This window comes from Meriones unguiculatus, assembly GCF_030254825.1.
Source record: "Meriones unguiculatus strain TT.TT164.6M chromosome X unlocalized genomic scaffold, Bangor_MerUng_6.1 ChrX_unordered_Scaffold_30, whole genome shotgun sequence".
Lineage (NCBI taxonomy): Eukaryota > Metazoa > Chordata > Mammalia > Rodentia > Muridae > Meriones > Meriones unguiculatus.
Window position 1 is genome coordinate 2654363 of NW_026843706.1, and position 17403 is coordinate 2671765.

The following is a 17403-nucleotide window of genomic DNA, read 5'->3' on the forward strand; positions in this document are numbered from 1 at the left end:
GCTGTCCTTATATAAACCAGGCTGGCTTCAAACTCCTAAAGATCGGCCTGCCTCTGCCCAAAGCAGAGGAAGGCATGCGCCAACACACCTACCTCTTCAAGTATTTTTTTCTTTTCTTCTTTTTTTTTTTTTTTAAATTCTGCTTGTGCGTTTTTGCACGTCACAGCCCTTATGTGGAGGTCAGAGGCCGACTACGTGGACCAAACCCTGGTTTCCAGCGGGGCGGGGCTACGAGAGCCTTTATCTACTCACAGCCCACTTGCTAGGTCTCTAGACGCTTAGGCGCTCGCTGAAGATCCGTTTGATCTCTCTTCCAGATCAAGCTCTTCTTGCTTGCTTCCTAGAGTCCTCAGGTAATTCTTTTTCTTTTCCTCAGAGATTTCAGTTGTTAAAAGTAGGGAAGAGTGATTATTGGGAATTTACTCCATCTTGGTTGACACCAAAAATCATTACATTTCGTTTGGTGAATCTAGGAGAACTATATTGTGTCTTTGGATGCTTGTAAATTTTGCTTGGACACTGGAAAGTGTATTTACCTAAGTATACAATCCTAGATGGCAAAATAACTTCTCTTTTTCATTTAAAAATGTTCCGCGTTATTCCCAGTGCTTGGCTGCTAATTTTTATTTCTTAGTGCTAAGGCCTTTTATCTCCTGTGGAATTGTTCATTGTTTTTTTGAGGCAGAGGCGAGTGGATCTCTGTAAATTCACGGCTTGCCTGTCTGCGTAAAACGTTCCAAGTCAGCCAGGGTCTCTGCCGCCCACGTGGGCCGCCACTCTCGGCTACTTATGGTTTTAAAGATACTCTCTTAGTATTTATGCTTTGCAGTTTTATTTCATTGTGTTAAAAAAACAAATAAACAAACAAGCAAAAACTTTTAAAATTGTCCCTGGAGGGCAGTATCATCCATGTGTATCCGTAGTATACTATGGAGAAAATCTTTCTTTCTCTCTCTCCCCAGCCCCACCCTTCACCCCCCCCAGGGCTTGCTGTGTCCTCCAGTGTGTACTCTAGGCTGACTTGGAACTTAGGATCCTCCTGCTCTCACCTCTGAAGTGCTAAGATAGCAGACGTGTGACATCATTAATTACTGTCCCTTTACCCTGCCTGAGGTTACTTTTGGCTAGAGACTGTGATTTGTGAAATCTGGACTGTAGATCTCCAGTTTCTCATAAATTCAAAGGTCTGACTAATCTCCTTTTTAGAGACAAAAATAGAGATTTTGAAGTTTTAAAATGCAGGATGTGCACATAATCCTCACTCATCTGTCCTACCAACAACAACTTCTTTGATTGATTTGCGGAAAAATCTGCAGCCTTCACCAAGATTTTTGGATGGCTGTTTCATTTCTTCTCAGATATTTAACTTATTTTTATAATTAATTGTGTGTGTGTACATGTGTGCCACATGAATGCCTGGTAGACAACGTATGTGCAGGTATGGCTCCCATGCATGCTCACGTGGAGGCCGTGGGAGCCTTCCTCTATTGATCTCTATATTACATTATTATTATTAGTCTTTGGAGACAGGGTCTCACTTTGTAACCTTGGTTTCCTGGAACTCACTAAGTAGACCTGGCTGGCTTGGAATTCATAGCAATCCAATTCACCTATCCCTGCCCTCTAAATGCTCATATTATAGCCACCATGCTGGGCTTCCAGTTTGTGTGTGTGTGTGTGTGTGTGTGTTCATTTTTTCGAGACAGGGTTTCTCTGTGTAGCCCTGGCTGTCCTGGACTCGCTTTGTAGACCAGGCTGGCCTTAAACTCACAGTGATCTGCCTGCTTCTCTGAGTGCTGGGATTACAAGTGTGCACCACTGTGCCTGTCTTCCATTTTATTTTTTGAGAAGGTCTCTTGCTGGACCTCGAGTGTTGATTTAGCCAGAGGGGCTGGCCAGCAAGCTCCTGCAACCCTCCTGTTCTCATCCAGCACAGTAGTAGAGATACAGGTGCTGGGGATTTCAACTTAGATCGTCATGCTCCTGTAGCACATGTCTTGCCCACTGAGCCATCTCCCCAATCCCCTTCTCTGATATTTAAATGTATTTCATTCTAATAAAGTCACTTAGGACCATTTTGTTGACTCACTTCCTTTCCCTTTTTCCCTCTTCCCTTCCTTCTTTGAATTATCCACTCATTTGTGTTTAGCAGCAACTTATTTAAAATACCAGGTTTTATGTTAGACTTAGCAGAAGAAAGCTAAAGAAAAACCTGGATGCTTTCCTCAAGGTCCCCTTAGCCTTTCCCGTGCATTATTAATCTGAATAAAACAGTTTCATATCCTAGAACAGAGCCTTAAGCAGCATGTGAAGCTGTGTGAGAAAAGTCTCTGACATGTTACTCTCTGGTTTCTTTTTTTCTTCTTCTTTTTTTTTTTTTTCATTTGTTCAGAATTTACCCATTGTTTCTGATGTTCCTGTAAAGCTAGCCAAGCTACTTTCTATGAACTTCATTATAGAAACACTTATCGACCCTGTGCGGGATAGTTATGAGGTATTTCACAATACTTATTGTCAAGTCTCATTCAATAGAGACACTGTTGCTGGAATTATTACTTTTGGGAAATGCCTTTTTGTCAGGCTGCATTACTCTGGAGTCGGACTTGCTACCACTGTGCCACGAGGCCAGCCAGGCTGCGTTCTTCTCTGATGCCTTCTGTTAAGCGATGTACTTGAAATAACAAAAGGGTATTTAAAATGTATCCGAGGGATTCTTTAATCAGGATAACAACATTTCAACTGAACAATAAACCAATATCTCATTTTTGTTTGTTTGAGAGACAGGTCTTTCTGTATAGCCCAGGCTGTCTTGGAAGTCACTGGGTAGACTAGGCTCGTCTTGAATTCACCGAGATCTGCCTGTCTTTTTCTCTTGAGTGCTGTGATCAAAGGCGTGCACCACCATGCCTAGCCCTAAAATATCCATTAAAAAAAATACCTACTTTTTAAGCAGAAATATTAAAATATAAATGATGTATTTTTCCTCTTCTCCTTTTACATTTATTAACTCTTTGGGGAGGGGTATGGTTGTGCATGTGCTACAGTAAGAGGAGTCAGTTCTTTTCTTCCAACCCACTCACAGCTTCCAGGGATCAAACTCGGGTGATAGATAGGCTTAGCAGCAAGCACTTTTTACCTCATGAACTGTCTCACCAGACCTTAACTATTTTTTTTTTTAATCATTTCAAAACATTGAGGTACCTTGTTTGGGAGAATGAATACTTATTGGCAAGAGAATAATTTATAAGATAATTTTGCCTCAATCAAATTTCTGTGAGTTGAGTGTTATTCCAAAATTTATTAGAGAAACTTACACGTGGAAAAATATTTTTGCTGGGTGGTCAAGGCCAGCCTGATCTATAGAGAGAGTCTCAGGATAGCCAGCGATACACAGAGAAACCTTGTCTTGAAAAAGAAAGCCATAAAATGCTACATTAATGGAATTTTTTTGTTAACAATTGAAGGGACTCTTGGGCCTTCTTTTTTTTTTTGTGCTGAGTGCTTTCACAGATATAGTTACTGAAACAAGCAAGACTAAGATTTAAAACGAATGAATAATTGTTTTCCTTAATGAAGGGGAAAACACAAAAGGAAAGGCCCTTTATCTTCATTGTTGTTGTTGCTCCTTCAAGGAAGAGTCTCATTAGGCTAAGAATCCAAGAAATTAAAGGAAACGCCATATGGTAAGACTGAATTGAAAACGTTTCTGTAAGCACGTGATAGAGAATAACAGGGCTAGAGAGTTCAGCAGTTAAGAGGACTGGTTGCTCTGGCTGAAGACCCAGGTTCCATTCCTAGTGCCCACGTGGTGACTCCAGTTCCAGAGGGTCTGATATCTTTTTCTGACTTCCAGACACCAAGTGCTCAAGTGTCCAGGCACGGATATATCGGCAGAGAAAACATTCACACACATTAAAAAAGGAAACAAAATCTGAAAAATGAAAATAGAATTATATCAGTTTTCTAGTCCTGTTCAATAGCAAGAGGTTTAAGACATGTCACTTTTTCATACTTCTGGGAGTAAGGGGTCTGAACATGGCTTACCTAAGAGTCTGAGTTAAGCAGTATCTGCGCGGGGTGTTTCAGGGCCTCACAGATCTTAATGTACAGAGGGAGAGCATGTGCTTAGAATGCCTGAGGCCCTGGGTTCCATACCCAGTCTCCTCTTGCCCACCCAAAACAAAACCAAACCAAAAATCAATTTGCCTGGGCTGTGGTTTCTTTACAAACACAAAATGCCACATTTAGCCTCAGTTTCTTGTGGGTGGTCAGCCAGTGGCTGTCTCTAATTCTTTGCCACATGGCTCTCTTGGTAGTCATTTTGCTTCTGTAAAGCCAGTAAGGGAGGAGGTCTCCCTACAAGGGGGACAAACCATTGTGTAATCATTATGCACATAATATAATCATGTCCAGCTGAGGCAGGAGGATTGCCAAGAGTAATGTCTCAAAAGAAAGAAAAAAAAAAGGCATGGGTTGGCAAGATGGCTCAGTGAGTAAAGGTTCTCCAAACCTGGTGACCTGCGTTTAATTCTGGAATTGGCAGGAGAAAACCAATTCCCATAAGTTGTCCTGTGACTTGCACATGCACACACCATAGTGCGCTCATCCACAAATACACACACACACACACACACACACACACACACACACACGCACTGTAAAAAGAATCCCAAACAATAAAAGCTGGCTGCAATGGTGCACACCTAATCCTAGCACTTAGATGAAAACCAAAACCAGGACTGGGGATCTAGCAGTTGATAGAGTGCTGCCTAGCATGCACAAGGGCCTGGGTCCAATCTCCAGCACCTCATAAACTTGGTGCATTGGTATACTCCTGGAATCCAAGCTCTCTGGATGTTGAAGCAGAAGGCTTAAACATTCAGGGTCATCCTCAGCTATCCCAGGCTACATGAGCTCCTTCCTGTCTCAGAGAGAGAGGGAGAGAGGAGAAAGAGAGAAATCTTATACCTCCACCTTTGCCATATACTGCTGAAAGCAATAGCTCCTCCTAATCTCAAGAGGAGCAGCTCATACAGGAACCTAAACATACAGGAGCAGGGAGGCAAAGAATAAGGGGCTGCTGCAGTTTGTCTGCTGCAAATATGTATGAATTTTCCAGCTTTGTAATGAGTGCCACTGGTGCTCAAGCTGTTGACTTCTCATTCCCCATTAAAGGGGAGTTGTCATTTGCAGGAATAGTTTATTCCAGATAAGGGGCAGGAAAAGTACACAAAGAACCAGGGATTTCTTTTATGGTGCTAAAAATCAGTAACATTCAAGCCAGACATGGTGGTGCATGCCTTTAATCCCAGCACTCGGGATGCAGAAGCAGGTCTCTGAGTTTGAGGCCAGCAAAAAAAAAAAAAAAAGAAAGAAAGGGGGAGGGGAAAAAGAAAAAGAGGAAAAAAATCAGAATCAGTGACTCAGTAATTTCTCAAGGCTGAATGGGATCATGTTCCATTGCACATAGTCATGACATTTATGGCTCCTAAAGGCTTATGGTGGCACTGAAATAAGACAGATGGATTTTGTTTGAAAATCCACGATTTAATTAATGATGTTCATTTCCAATTAGGGAAAAATCTGAAAATATTTGGTAGTATCTGAAGGAGATAGTGGGGCTGGAGGGTGCTTGCCGCAAAAAGTCTGATGACCTGATTTCTGTTCCTGGAAGCCATGTCAAGATAGAAAGAGAGAACCAGCTTTACAAAGTTGTCCTTTGACCACCACATACTCAGTGAGGCATGCCACAACCCACACCCACACATATCATGTGCTCACAATCATGATGGATAGTATTGTTAATAGAAATATGTTAAATTAACTGCTTATGGGGCTAGAAAATTGGCTCAGCAGTTAGCAGCACTGCTAGAATCTGCGTGGCAATTCATGGCCACCTGTAACTCAAGTCCCAAGGAATAGGACACCCTCTTCTGACCTCCAAAGGCAGTAGGTATGCACATGGGGCACATACATACATACATGAGTGCAAAAACACTCATACCCAGAACGTAATTAAATAAACCTTAAAAAGTTTATTAGCTAGCCAGGTCTACATAGAGAGACCCTGTCTCAAAAAATGAATTAAAAATGAAAGTTAAATAAATTAACTATTCACATGTAGGATTTAGCTCAGAAAAGTACATGAGGAATAAAGTGGATAAGCACTTGCAAAAAATTAAATTAATTATTTACTATGTAAATTAATCACTTATAATGAAAAATTCTGCATTTTATTCAACCTTTCCAGAATGATATTTATGAGGAAAAGCTACACTTCTCAGGGGAATGTCAACTAATAACGTGGAAAGGATAGAAGATTTAGCAAAACATCAGAAACTTCTGTTTGTTTGTTTGTTTGTTTGTTTGGAGACAAGGTTTCTCTGTGCAGCCCTGGCTGTCCTGAACTCACTTTGTAGACCAGGCTGGCCTCAAACTCACAGAGATCCACCTGCCTCTGCCACCCAGAGTGCTGGGATTACAGGCGTGCACCACCATGCCTGACCATTTTTATCTTTTTTATTTTATTTTATTTTTTGGGGGGTATGTGACTGTGTGCAAGTATGCATGTATGTAGGTGCCCAAATTTCAGAAGAGAGTATCGGATTCCCTGGAACTGCACTTACGGGCAGTTGTGAATTGCCATGTGAGTGCTGGGAACCCAAATCCAGTTATCTGAAAGATCAGCAAACACTAACTGCCGAGCCATCTCTCCAGCTGCTATCCCTCACACACTTTCATGAAATTATTAAGATAATGATCATTTTTATGTTGGTCGTTATGTTTAGGCATGATGATAAACTGTTGTATAACGGGGAACTAAGAAAGAAGACATGAAAGTTTTGGAGTCAGAGACTTTATCTGTAAGCTGAATTAAATGTGGAGCCATAAATTGAGAAATGATTTTTTTTTCCATTCAGTGTGGCTCCAAACACTAAACATTTAAAGTTTCATACGGAAATTCTGCCATGTTAAATGTTTTACCTTAGGAGAGCAGGTATTACTGTGGGCAGAATCCTCTAAAGGTGTGCTTCAAAAACTTGGGGAACATCTTGGTCATTATAGCAATTAACAGGAATCTACTGACAAGGGTCTCTTAATGAGTAGTGGGCAGGAGCCAAGAATGTCACATGTCTCTAACTGCATGTGATCTTCCTGAAAGATTTTTTTTTCCTCGCATCGTACATGGTTTTCAAATATTCCTCTGACATTCATTTATTTGAAAGACTTACTGTAACTATCTCTCCAAAGTCCTCGTTTCCTATTTTCAAATGGCTTTAAAGAGAACGAAGGAGTAGGTTCACAGAGTTCCATGTCACTCTCGTCTGTATAGCTCTGGTTTTAACATACTGCTGCTGAAGCAGGAATAACTCAAAATGGTTTTTGTATGGCTTGAATGTACATGGAATTTTCCAAGAATGGAACTACTATGTAAATTGAAAGGAGTGTGTAGTGGTGTTTTGTTTGGAACTTCTCCAAGAATGGCTTTAAGGCTTTTGAAAACCCACAACAGTGACATCAGTGCCATTTATGGGCTGTGCTGAATATCTTTCCCCATCCTTCCAGACTCACTCTACCCTTCTGTGTCACAGGAAGGGACTGTGACTGGCAGGATTCCTTGCCCTCCAGCTTCTGGGAGACATGGTCAGACAGGAGATCTGGAAGATGGAAGGGGGATGATTTAAGGCTCTTAACATGAGCATCAAGAGTTAGGCTAAAAGGAAAAGAAGTCCTCCCCTATCAGTGGACTTGGGGAGGAGCATGCATGCAGAGGGTGGAGGAAGGGAGGGATTGGGACAGGAGAAGGGAGGGAACCACGGGGGAGGGATACAAACTGAGTAAAGTCTAATTAATAAAGAAAAATAAAATAAAAAAATAAAAAAAAGAGTTAGGCTAAACACGTGTAGCACTTTTCCATCACCACGTGATTGTGTTGTGTTGATTTGGCTCCTAGTTTAAAAGGCACAGGTGAACTACAGGACATGAAGAGGTAGGTGGTTCAGATGGCCACTGCATTTGAGGCTATCAGGGTATTTCTCCTTTTATCCACATTTATAGCTTTCTGGAAGTTCCCCATGACCAGCCAACAGAGAAAGGGTACAGACCTACCACCATCAAAAGATCACAGTAGCTGCATTTTAGCCCCTGCAGGGCACTGGAGGAGGAAGAATAGTCCTAGGGGCAAAACATTAAGCAGAGTACACTTTGTCTACTTCATGTAGAAGGGGAGCCAGTCTATTTTCTCTCCAAGTATATTGTTGGGAGATGCAATCCTGTGTAAGCTGGGCTATCTCTGTTTTTCCTTTTGGGGTATGCCAAGAATACAAAGCCAGGAGGAGGGCGGCTATAACCTGAGTTGCATTGCAAGCAGCTGTCTGGAGGGATAAGAGATCTCTCCTTTTGGGTCAAAGAGCAGGATTGCCAAAAGATGTAAGTTCCTTAGGGCCAGTATTCTTCGTCTGTTAAGAAAATAAGCATTGTGTCCACAGCATGTGTGGGCACTCCCACGTGCACAATCCACCCCCCGCCCCCAATAGAATAAGATGATTTTTTTTTTGATCTCTTAAATATCTCTGATTTCTAGAAAAGAAGTCTGGAACTCAGAGCTTGTGGCTTGATTTTATAAATATAACTTTGGCTTTAAAAAGCCTATAATTCTTTTTTGTTGTGTCACTTAATAATCTGTTTCTCTGGTAATGATATTTAAATTGTTTCCACCTTGTAAAAGCTATGAATACTTATGAGTTTTCCTAACTAGCCAAGTGAATTGAAAATTGATATGACACAAAACCTATATGCAAATATTTATAGAAGCTTTATTCATAGAAAATTAGAATGAAAGCTAAGTGTGGTAGCATATGCCTCTATCCCATTTTAAGGGAGGCTGGAGCTGGATGATCACAGCCAACCTGATCTACATAAAGAGTTCAAAGCTAGCCTGAGCTACATACCAAGACCATTTGCTTTTATTAAAAAAAAATTATGAACAACCAAGATGTCCTTCAACTGGTGAACTGATAAACAATCTGTAATGCTGTATACAGAAGAATTCTAGTCCACACTTTAAAAGGAAGGCCTATTGATTTATTTACCAGTTAGGGTGAATCTTTCTTTTTATACTGGCAAAATACATAGAACATAAACATGGAGGAATTTTCGTCTTACTGTGTAGCCCCGGATGGCCTGGAATTCTCTGTGTATACCAGGCTAGCCTCCAACTCACAGACATCTACATGCCTCTGCCTTCTGAGTGCTGAGATTAAAGGCATGAGGCACCATGTCTAGTTAGATGGGTAAAATTGAAATGCAGTCTGTCAGGGTAAGAAGCCCGACATAAAAGGGTTAAAAATAATTTTAAGTTTCCTTATATATGACATTTTGAAAAAAGAGAGAGTATACTGTAGGAATGTGTGTTCATTTCGTCTTACTCCATTATCAACAAACTGAGCAGCTTTTAAGAACACAGATGTATTTTCTTGCACTTCTGGAGGATGGAAGTTCAGATCTTGTTTTATTAGGCTTAAGGCAAGGTATTGGCAGGGGCTTGTCTTTTCTAGCTCTGAGGCCATCTGCATTCTTTAGCCCAGTCCTTCCTCACATTACAACACTGTCTGGTATCCAGCCCCACGTCTTACTTCCTCCTTCCCTGTCTCAGTCTTAAGGATTCTTGTCATTACATTTAGGGCCTGGATGAACAGATAACACCGGATGATTTCTTCTCAGGATCCTTGATATAATCACATCCTGTAAAGTCTTTTTGCCGTATAAGGCAACACTCACAGGTTTCTGATAGTAGAATGTGGGTATCTTTGTGGGCCATCATTCAGTCTAAAACAGGAATGAAGCAGGCCAATGGTTACCAGGGCCTGGGATATAAGGAAGAGTTGAAGCCATAATGGGCTTCACAAGAGCGGTAGCTGATACATGACAACTGTCAAAAGCCAGAGAGGGGTGCACCCGAAAGCTAAAGAAATCAAATATGACCACCTGAAATTTAGAAAACAAAACAGAACAACAATGAAGTCAGCCTGGTTATCCCAGGATGGAATGCAGAGACCAACAAATGAACGGAAAACAGTATTGGAAAAGGGATAAGAAGTTCAAGAGATGTGTTGTACAGTGTGATGAGTCCAATAAATAAATATGTTGTTAAGAGAGAGGACTGGGGATCTAGCTCAGCTTCTTGCAAGAAACCCAAAAATTGATCCTCGGCCTCGAGTAAACCTGGTGTGGAGGCATTACAATTACATATGTAATTCTAGCACTCAATACATGGAGGGAGGAGGATTCGAAATTTAAGGTCATCTTCAGCTACATAGCAAGTTTGAGGCCAGCTTGGGGTACAGGAGACCCTGCCATCTTGTCTAAAAAGAAAGATAACAGAAAGGAAGGCAAGGAGGGAGAGCACAAGGAAGGAAAGAAGGAATCAAAATGAAGAGAGTCGATTTTAAACTTTCTCATCATAAAAAATTCAGTGGATTAAGATAATCAAGTGCGAAAGCATGAATTTATATTATCACCAAATAAACTTCTATTTTTTTTAAAGATGTATTTATTTATTTAATGTATATAAGTGCTCTGGTTTCATGCACATCAGAAGAGAGAATCAGATTCCATTATAGATGGTTGTGAGCCACCATGTGGGTGCTGGGAATTGCTCTTCCTCTGGAAGAGCAGCCAGTGCTCTTAATCACTGAATCATTTTTCCAGCCCACAAACTTAAATTTTTCACCTCTAAAAAAATATGATTGAGGTAGAAGACTTAGAAATTAACGAGATAAGGAAATTGGTAAATAAATGCCTCAACGAAACAGCCACTTAACTGGTGAAAATTGTTTTGGAGTATGGCTGCGAGTTAGAGGCAAGCCTGAGCTACATAGTGAAATCTTGTCTGTCTACACGCACTCAGGCACGCGCGCGCACGCACGCACGCACGCACACACACACACACACACACACACACACACACACACACACACAGATGCACATGCACGCACTCACACATACTCACATGCACAGGTGCAAACACCCCTAACAGTTGTCAAGAGCCTGTCTCAAAATAAAGTAAAATAAATAAATGAGGGGGAGCAAAGCACCCAATCATTTTATGTCTTCGGGTTGTTTTTAAATATGACCAAAAAATGGAGAAACACTGAAGAAAACCTACTAAATTAGTTTGAACAATGAAACATGTGGCATTTGGAATACAAATCCCTTCCCACACCGTGCCCCACCCACTCGTGATAGAAGCTTTATTTTGGGAGTACAAATCTAAAACTTCCTTTAAAACTTGAGATAACTTCAGCATTAATAAAAACTGAAGTGGATTGAAATAATCAGGTGAGTTTGAGTGCACGAATTTATAATATTACCAGGACAGGGTTAGGGTTTCATCCTAAGGAAAGGCATCTTTCATCCTCAGCTCCGCATTACAGAAGCTGAATCCCAGAGGATGGGAGGGCCTTTCCTTCCCCCTCTACCTTTGGACAGAAGTCCTACTGTGTGCATGGCAGGAAATGGTACTCAGCCCTGACCACTCCCATTCTAGCCCAGGGGGAGAGAGATAATCCAGTCAAACAGAAAGCTCTACCACTCTCTAAACAGGATGGTATTTTGAAACAGAGCTTGAATAGTTCCTGCCTGGGACAATAGGGAGAAAATGACAATCTTGGTGGTGAGCTGTTAAAAGAAGGCCAGGAGTTCCATGGTATTTGTAGTGCTGAATGAAATGAAAGACCAACTAGAAGGTTAAAAGATGACGAAGGAAAGACAGCTAAGAAAAACTCTCTAGAGTAAGAGAAAGCGTCAGAGATGGGCAATATGCTGTCCCTGATCAGATAGTGGCAAAATTTATGCTTCATGATTTATCAAAAGCACAGCAATCAGCTAAAATTTAGTGGAGCCCACCAGCTGGGTGTAATGCCGTTTCTGGGAAAGCAGCTAGATGAGACCAAAGAGAACCTAGTTATAATCCTGGTGCTTCTGGAGGCTGTGATGTGTGCCTAGGGTTGTGGCCTCTTAGAAACATCAAAGGCTCAGTACTGTGCAGGAATCTCAGACTCACTGAACCAACTCAGTCAAATGACTTAACAACTGGCCGTGGGAGGTAGGGGAGAGTCAGTATCCATATTTCCTCCAGTGTTTCTAAAGCACTAGTTGTCAACGAAGCACAAAATATGCAGAAAACAAAACACGCACACAATGGGATACACACACACACGAAAACAAATCAGGCACTAGAAAGTTGCCTTTGAGGGCTGTCTTACTCTGTTTCTTATAATGAAACAGAGGAAAATCGATAATTTACAGAGAGCAAACAGTTCTTTGACTCCTACTTCTAGAAGGTGGAAAGTTCAAGACCATGAATCTAGCATCCGGTGCAGACCTTCTTGCTCTAAAATTCTGTAGCAGGGAGCCTCACAGGACAGTACCGTGTTAGCTCCAGCTATTGTAACTCTTATGGGAGCCCTATCCTGATGACTTTACCTAATGCCGATTTACCTCCAGATACCATCAACATGCATTTGGACATTAAATTTGGAGCACATTGGGAAGGCAGGTCCCCCCAAAAGCTGTCAGTGCATTTCTCCTGCCTTTCAGGGTGCTTTCCTCTTGTAATTGAAAAATAAAAATGTTAGCAAACGTAGCTACGTGTAGGTAATCAGGTCTTTCTGGAGTGTCGAGTCTTTCATTTTGGAGATAACCATCTTCTGAAGCTCAGGGCTCCCTTCTCTGTAAACTGCCATCGTTTCTGCTCTGAACTGGAACAGATTCTATCTGTGTGCCCCTATCTATTCTGGTGCGGGCTCCGTCTTCTCAGTATCGCTCATCTCTTTCAAAATTCTCTCTGCTGTACCTGTGAAGGCTGCGGGTCCTCGGGGCGTGGCCTTCGGCGAAAGCCTTCGTCTCCAGAGCGGCCAGATTCCTTGTGCTGGGTCCAACATTTCTGGGTCTTTGAGGCACAGGGGTAAAAGCTAACGTGCCCCCGGGGCCAGCTGAGGGAATGGGCTCTGGCCGTTTCCTGGCCCCCATTATCTCTGTAGCAGCAGGCGCTGGCAGGTAAGTGCAAAGTGTGACTCACCAGTGACAGGACTCCAGGCTTGGTGGAGTGGGACAGAAGCCAGACTCTGCAGGATGCCAGAACCCCGCGCTGCTCAGAGCAGCTGCAGCAAGCTGGGGCCTCCCTGTGGGAGCTGGCCACAAGGGCAGACCCACCCTCAGGCCCAGACCTGGACCCTCTGCGTTGAAAGAAGCCTGTTTACAGCAGCCCAGGACTGTGTGAGCATCTCAGTGTGCGCAGCTCTGCTGCAGAGCACAGGCTGCGCTGGATTTTTTAGTCCTAATCCTAGTTTTTCTATCCAGTCAGTTATCTCACGCAAAATCTCCAAGTGCCTCGGCAGACCACCTCATGGATGGCTCTGTCTCTCTCTCTGGATTTTCGTGTGAAACACAACGCCCCTCCCCCTCACACACACAGTGGTACTATCAAAACGCTGGGTTGCCAGGCACCTAGGAGTCCTGTATGCACAATTCAGACTTCATTGAAATTTTAATTTTCCTCTGTCAGATTCCTGCTGTGTCCTTGGTTTGCCTCACCGTTGCCAGAATTACAAAACTTTCCACAGTTCTGCCAGCTGCTTCTTCCTGTTTTGTTCTCAATTTCGGGGTGTTTATTTCTTTTGCTTGATGTCTGTATGCTAAAAGAAATAAATAAGCAGAAAACATTTGTGGTTCATTCAAGACCAGGGCACCATCCAAATTTGTTACATATGATAGTCTCAGACGAAGAATTCTTATGTCTTGTAATTAGTGACTTTTATTCTTAAAGTATAATTTTAAATAATCACTTATTTTAGCCCCCCCTCTTAAAAAAATAAAAAAAGGCTCGGTGTATTGCAACCTTAGTTATTCTGGATGCCATATGTATGTAGACCAGGCTAGCCTCCAACTCACAGAGCTTTATTCATCTGCCTTTGATTCTGGGATGAAAGGTATGTGTCACCCCACGCTGCCCTTTACACGCTGGGCTCTATTTTAGCATATCTATTGAATATATCTGGTTCAGGAATGGGGGAGTCTTTGCTTAAAACCCAGCTTAATTTTCAAGAGCGGATTGGGCTAACATTGTTAACTGAAGGGCCATTACGTAAGTTAAATATTAAATGTTATGCTATGTTATGCGCGCTGTCTAAAGTTATTACCTGTGTAGTTTCTGCAGTGGATTCCTTGTTACTAGCATGTGACATGGTACAAAGCAGAAAGCGAGCGAATGTATTTAAAAACTTATTTATTTAGAAGACAAAATATCCCCACCTTAAACTCAGACTACCCTGGAGTGGTATTATAGTCATGTGCTACCTACCTCACCTCCCCAATACTGTTTTATAACATTTGAATAATATTTTTTACTACTGTGACCCCCCCCCCCATTGAAATTACCAGTTTAATGCCAGTCCTTTCAGTTACCTTCATCAAGAGTACTCAAAATGCGCAGTTTCTCCCCTCTGGTAAAACATGTAAGCTCCTAGGTGACAGTTCCTTGTGGCGGTTTCCAGAGAGAACCACAGGCCCCAGTAGTACCCCCAGACTCATGCTGACCTAATGTTTTCAAAATGTCATTTGAAAATATTACTTCTTGGGGCTGGAGAGATGCCTCAGGAGTTAAGAGCGCTGGCTGCTTTTTCAGAGGACCCAGGTTCAATTCCCAGCACCCTCGTGGCAGCTCACAACTGTCTGTAACTCCAGTTGCAGTGACTCTTAACACCCTCACACAGATATACATGCAAGCAAGACACCAGTGCATGCAAAAATAAAATAAAATAAATCATTAAAAAATACTTTAGAAGACTATTGTGGTGCATGCCTCTAATCCCAGCACTCAGGGAAGCAGACACATGCAGAGCTCTGAGTTCGAGGCCAGCCTGGTCTACAAAAAGAGCCAAGGACAGCCAAGGCTACACAGAGAAACCCTGTGTCAAAAAAAAGTCCATTTTTTCCCCTTGAGACTGGAGAGATGGCTCAGCAGTTAAGAGCACTCACTGAGCTCTTGCAGAGGACCCAGGTTCAGTTCCCAGACCCCACATGGTACTGCCAGTTCTAGGGGATCTGTTACTTCCTTCTGACCACAGGCACCAGGTACACATGTGGTGTACTTTCCCACATTCAGGCAAAACACTCGGACCCAGAAAAATGAACTAAACATTTTAAGATTGCCTTAAATGATAATTTTTCCAATAGTTTTAAAATTCTATTTTATACAAATAGTGTACAGTAGACTGGGTTTTTTGTTTTGGAGTCAAGACTAACCTAGAACTTGCTGCACGCCTTCTGCCTCAGCCTTCTGAGTGTTGGGATTATAGGCATGACATATCAGGCCCAGTTTAGATTGCAGTTTGTCTATTTATCATCTATCTATCTATCTATCTATCCATCTATCTGCTTATGTTTGAGACAAAGTGTCTTAGTCATTCTTATGTTGCTATAAAGATACTAACAATTCAAATATATGGACCTATGTGGACCATTCTTATTCAAACCACCATATTCCTCTCTTCTCTCCAACTCCTTTTAGCTTGCAACACACTTATCTCTCTTGGGCTTCAGGCAAATGCCTCTCTGGGCCTCCACAGCAATAGCCCGGTTCCTGGTACTAACCTCTCCCTTAGTCACTGTTCTATTGCTGCGAAGAGACACCATGATTAGGTTTAAAAAAAAGAAAAAGCTGAGGGGTTCCTGTGAGATGGCTCAGTAGGTACTTGCCGCTAAGCTTGACCAACAGCGTTCAATCCTGGAACCTACATAGTCGAAGAAGAGAACCAACTCCTGCAAGCAAGTTATCCTCTGGACTTCCATGTGTGCTATGGTATATGGTGTATGAGTCTCTTTCTGTGTGTGTGTGTGTCTGTCTGTCTGTCTCTCCAGCTCTTCTCTCTTTAACACACACACACACACACACACACAGTTGATTAAAAGGAAAACCAGTGACAACAACAAAACAATCTATCACAGCCCGAGAGATACAGATAGTGGCACTGAGAAGGAAGCTACAGTTTTACGAGTGTATGCTAAAGAAGAGAAAGCGTTTAGAGCTCAGTGCTTCTCTCAGCGAGCCTTCATAACACATACATTTTATACTATTTAACCATATTTCTGTAATGGAAGTTTTGGTTTCTTTAAAAACTCAGTTATATTGTGTAAATATGTTTTTGTTTTAATCCCAAGTGTGGGATTTTAGTTGGGGCTTTAGTTTGTCTACAGCTGATAGTTGTCTTGTGTGGGGCATGGTCTTTGTCAGCTGCTAACAGCCTGCCGCATGCTGTATGGAAAGCGGTGGTCTAGGAAGGACTCTGAGGATATAAATATGAGAGGCTGGAGAAAGTATAGCAGTTTGGAGAGACCAGACATGGATGGTGTGGCGGTTTGGAGAGACATGGGAAAGATGCTTTGTGGCACAGTGGCTTGGAGAGATAGACAAAAGAGACTGCTTGCTGTGTTTGCTGCTGATGGAGATTCGGTATTGACCAAACAGAACCCATCAACCCTAAAGAGCTGGGAGAAGTAAAGGGTCTGTGTCCCCCTCTCCCCACTAACCTTTTCTCCCCTACCTAAGTTAAAGGGTTGGTGGAGGCTTAAATACCTCAAATGAAACAGAGTTGAAAAATGAGTACAACATATTTCCATCCCACAAAGGAATCCTGTGGTGATGGAAGGTCCAGGGTTGGCAGGAATCTATGCCAAACTCAACACGAGCCTCTTATCTGTGTATCCCAAGTAGCCCTGTCAGCCTGCTGTCATGTCACAAGCCATCAGGCAATAGAAAAGAACCCAAGAGAGTGCAGACATCACATTTTAAAAGGCCCTGAAGAGGCACTTAACCTGTCTTCCCCAGTTCTGTTGGTCGTCTGGTAAACTGTACGCCTGCATTCTCATTGCCTTGCATCCCTGCAGGCCAATGAGCTGACACAGGAATTGAATATTTAAGTTGTGCTTTATTCAAAGAGCGGAGGATCTGAAAAGGCAGAGAGCAACATGTTTTAAAACAAAACAAAACAAAACAACCCCTGCCTTCTATCTCATCTCCAGCCTGCCCTGGGTAATAACAGGAGGGGAAGACAAAAGGAGTCAGCAATCTCTGCAGTCATGGCCCTCTGGTCAGATGCTTAACCTCGCTTCTGAGACTTGTGCTTTCCGTGCTTCCCTTGTTATCACCCTGTGTACTCTTCCCTCATTCTGCGGATGTTTGAGCTCAGGCGTGTGAAAGGCTGAGTCTAGTTAGGTTCTGCTGCTATCAACCTTATGCTCCTCCCAGGACATGTGGGTTGGGGGAGGGAGGTTAATGCAAAAGAAGCCAACAAGTAACAGTGCATACTTTCTAAGCTATTAATAACATGTACACGCAGATTC

General features: G+C 42.3%; 1 protein-coding gene across 1 annotated transcript; it reads right to left on the minus strand.

Annotated features, from left to right (window-relative positions):
• Positions 1-3056: 3056 nt before the first annotated feature.
• LOC132651500 (uncharacterized) lies at positions 3057-16939 on the minus strand. The gene is made up of 3 exons (XM_060376763.1): positions 16876-16939; positions 12857-13254; positions 3057-3931 (listed from the first exon to the last, which is right to left on the minus strand). The coding sequence occupies exons 1-3, from the start codon at positions 16937-16939 to the stop codon at positions 3752-3754; spliced, it is 642 nt and encodes a 213-aa protein (XP_060232746.1). The 3' UTR covers positions 3057-3751.
• Between the last annotated feature and the right edge of the window lie 464 nt (positions 16940-17403).

What these genes read in the sequence shown, in the direction of transcription:
- LOC132651500 (XM_060376763.1), bottom strand. Translation starts at nt 16,939, where the DNA reads ATGCAAGGCAATGAGAATGCAGGCGTACAGTTTACCAGACGACCAACA. An exon ending in AACAGAACTGGGGAAGACAG is followed by an intron (nt 13,255 to 16,875) that starts GTTAAGTGCCTC and finishes TGCTGTAAACAG; the next exon opens with GCTTCTTTCAACGCAGAGGG. An exon ending in AGGACCCGCAGCCTTCACAG is followed by an intron (nt 3,932 to 12,856) that starts GTACAGCAGAGA and finishes TTCATTTTTCAG; the next exon opens with ATTTTGTTTCCTTTTTTAAT.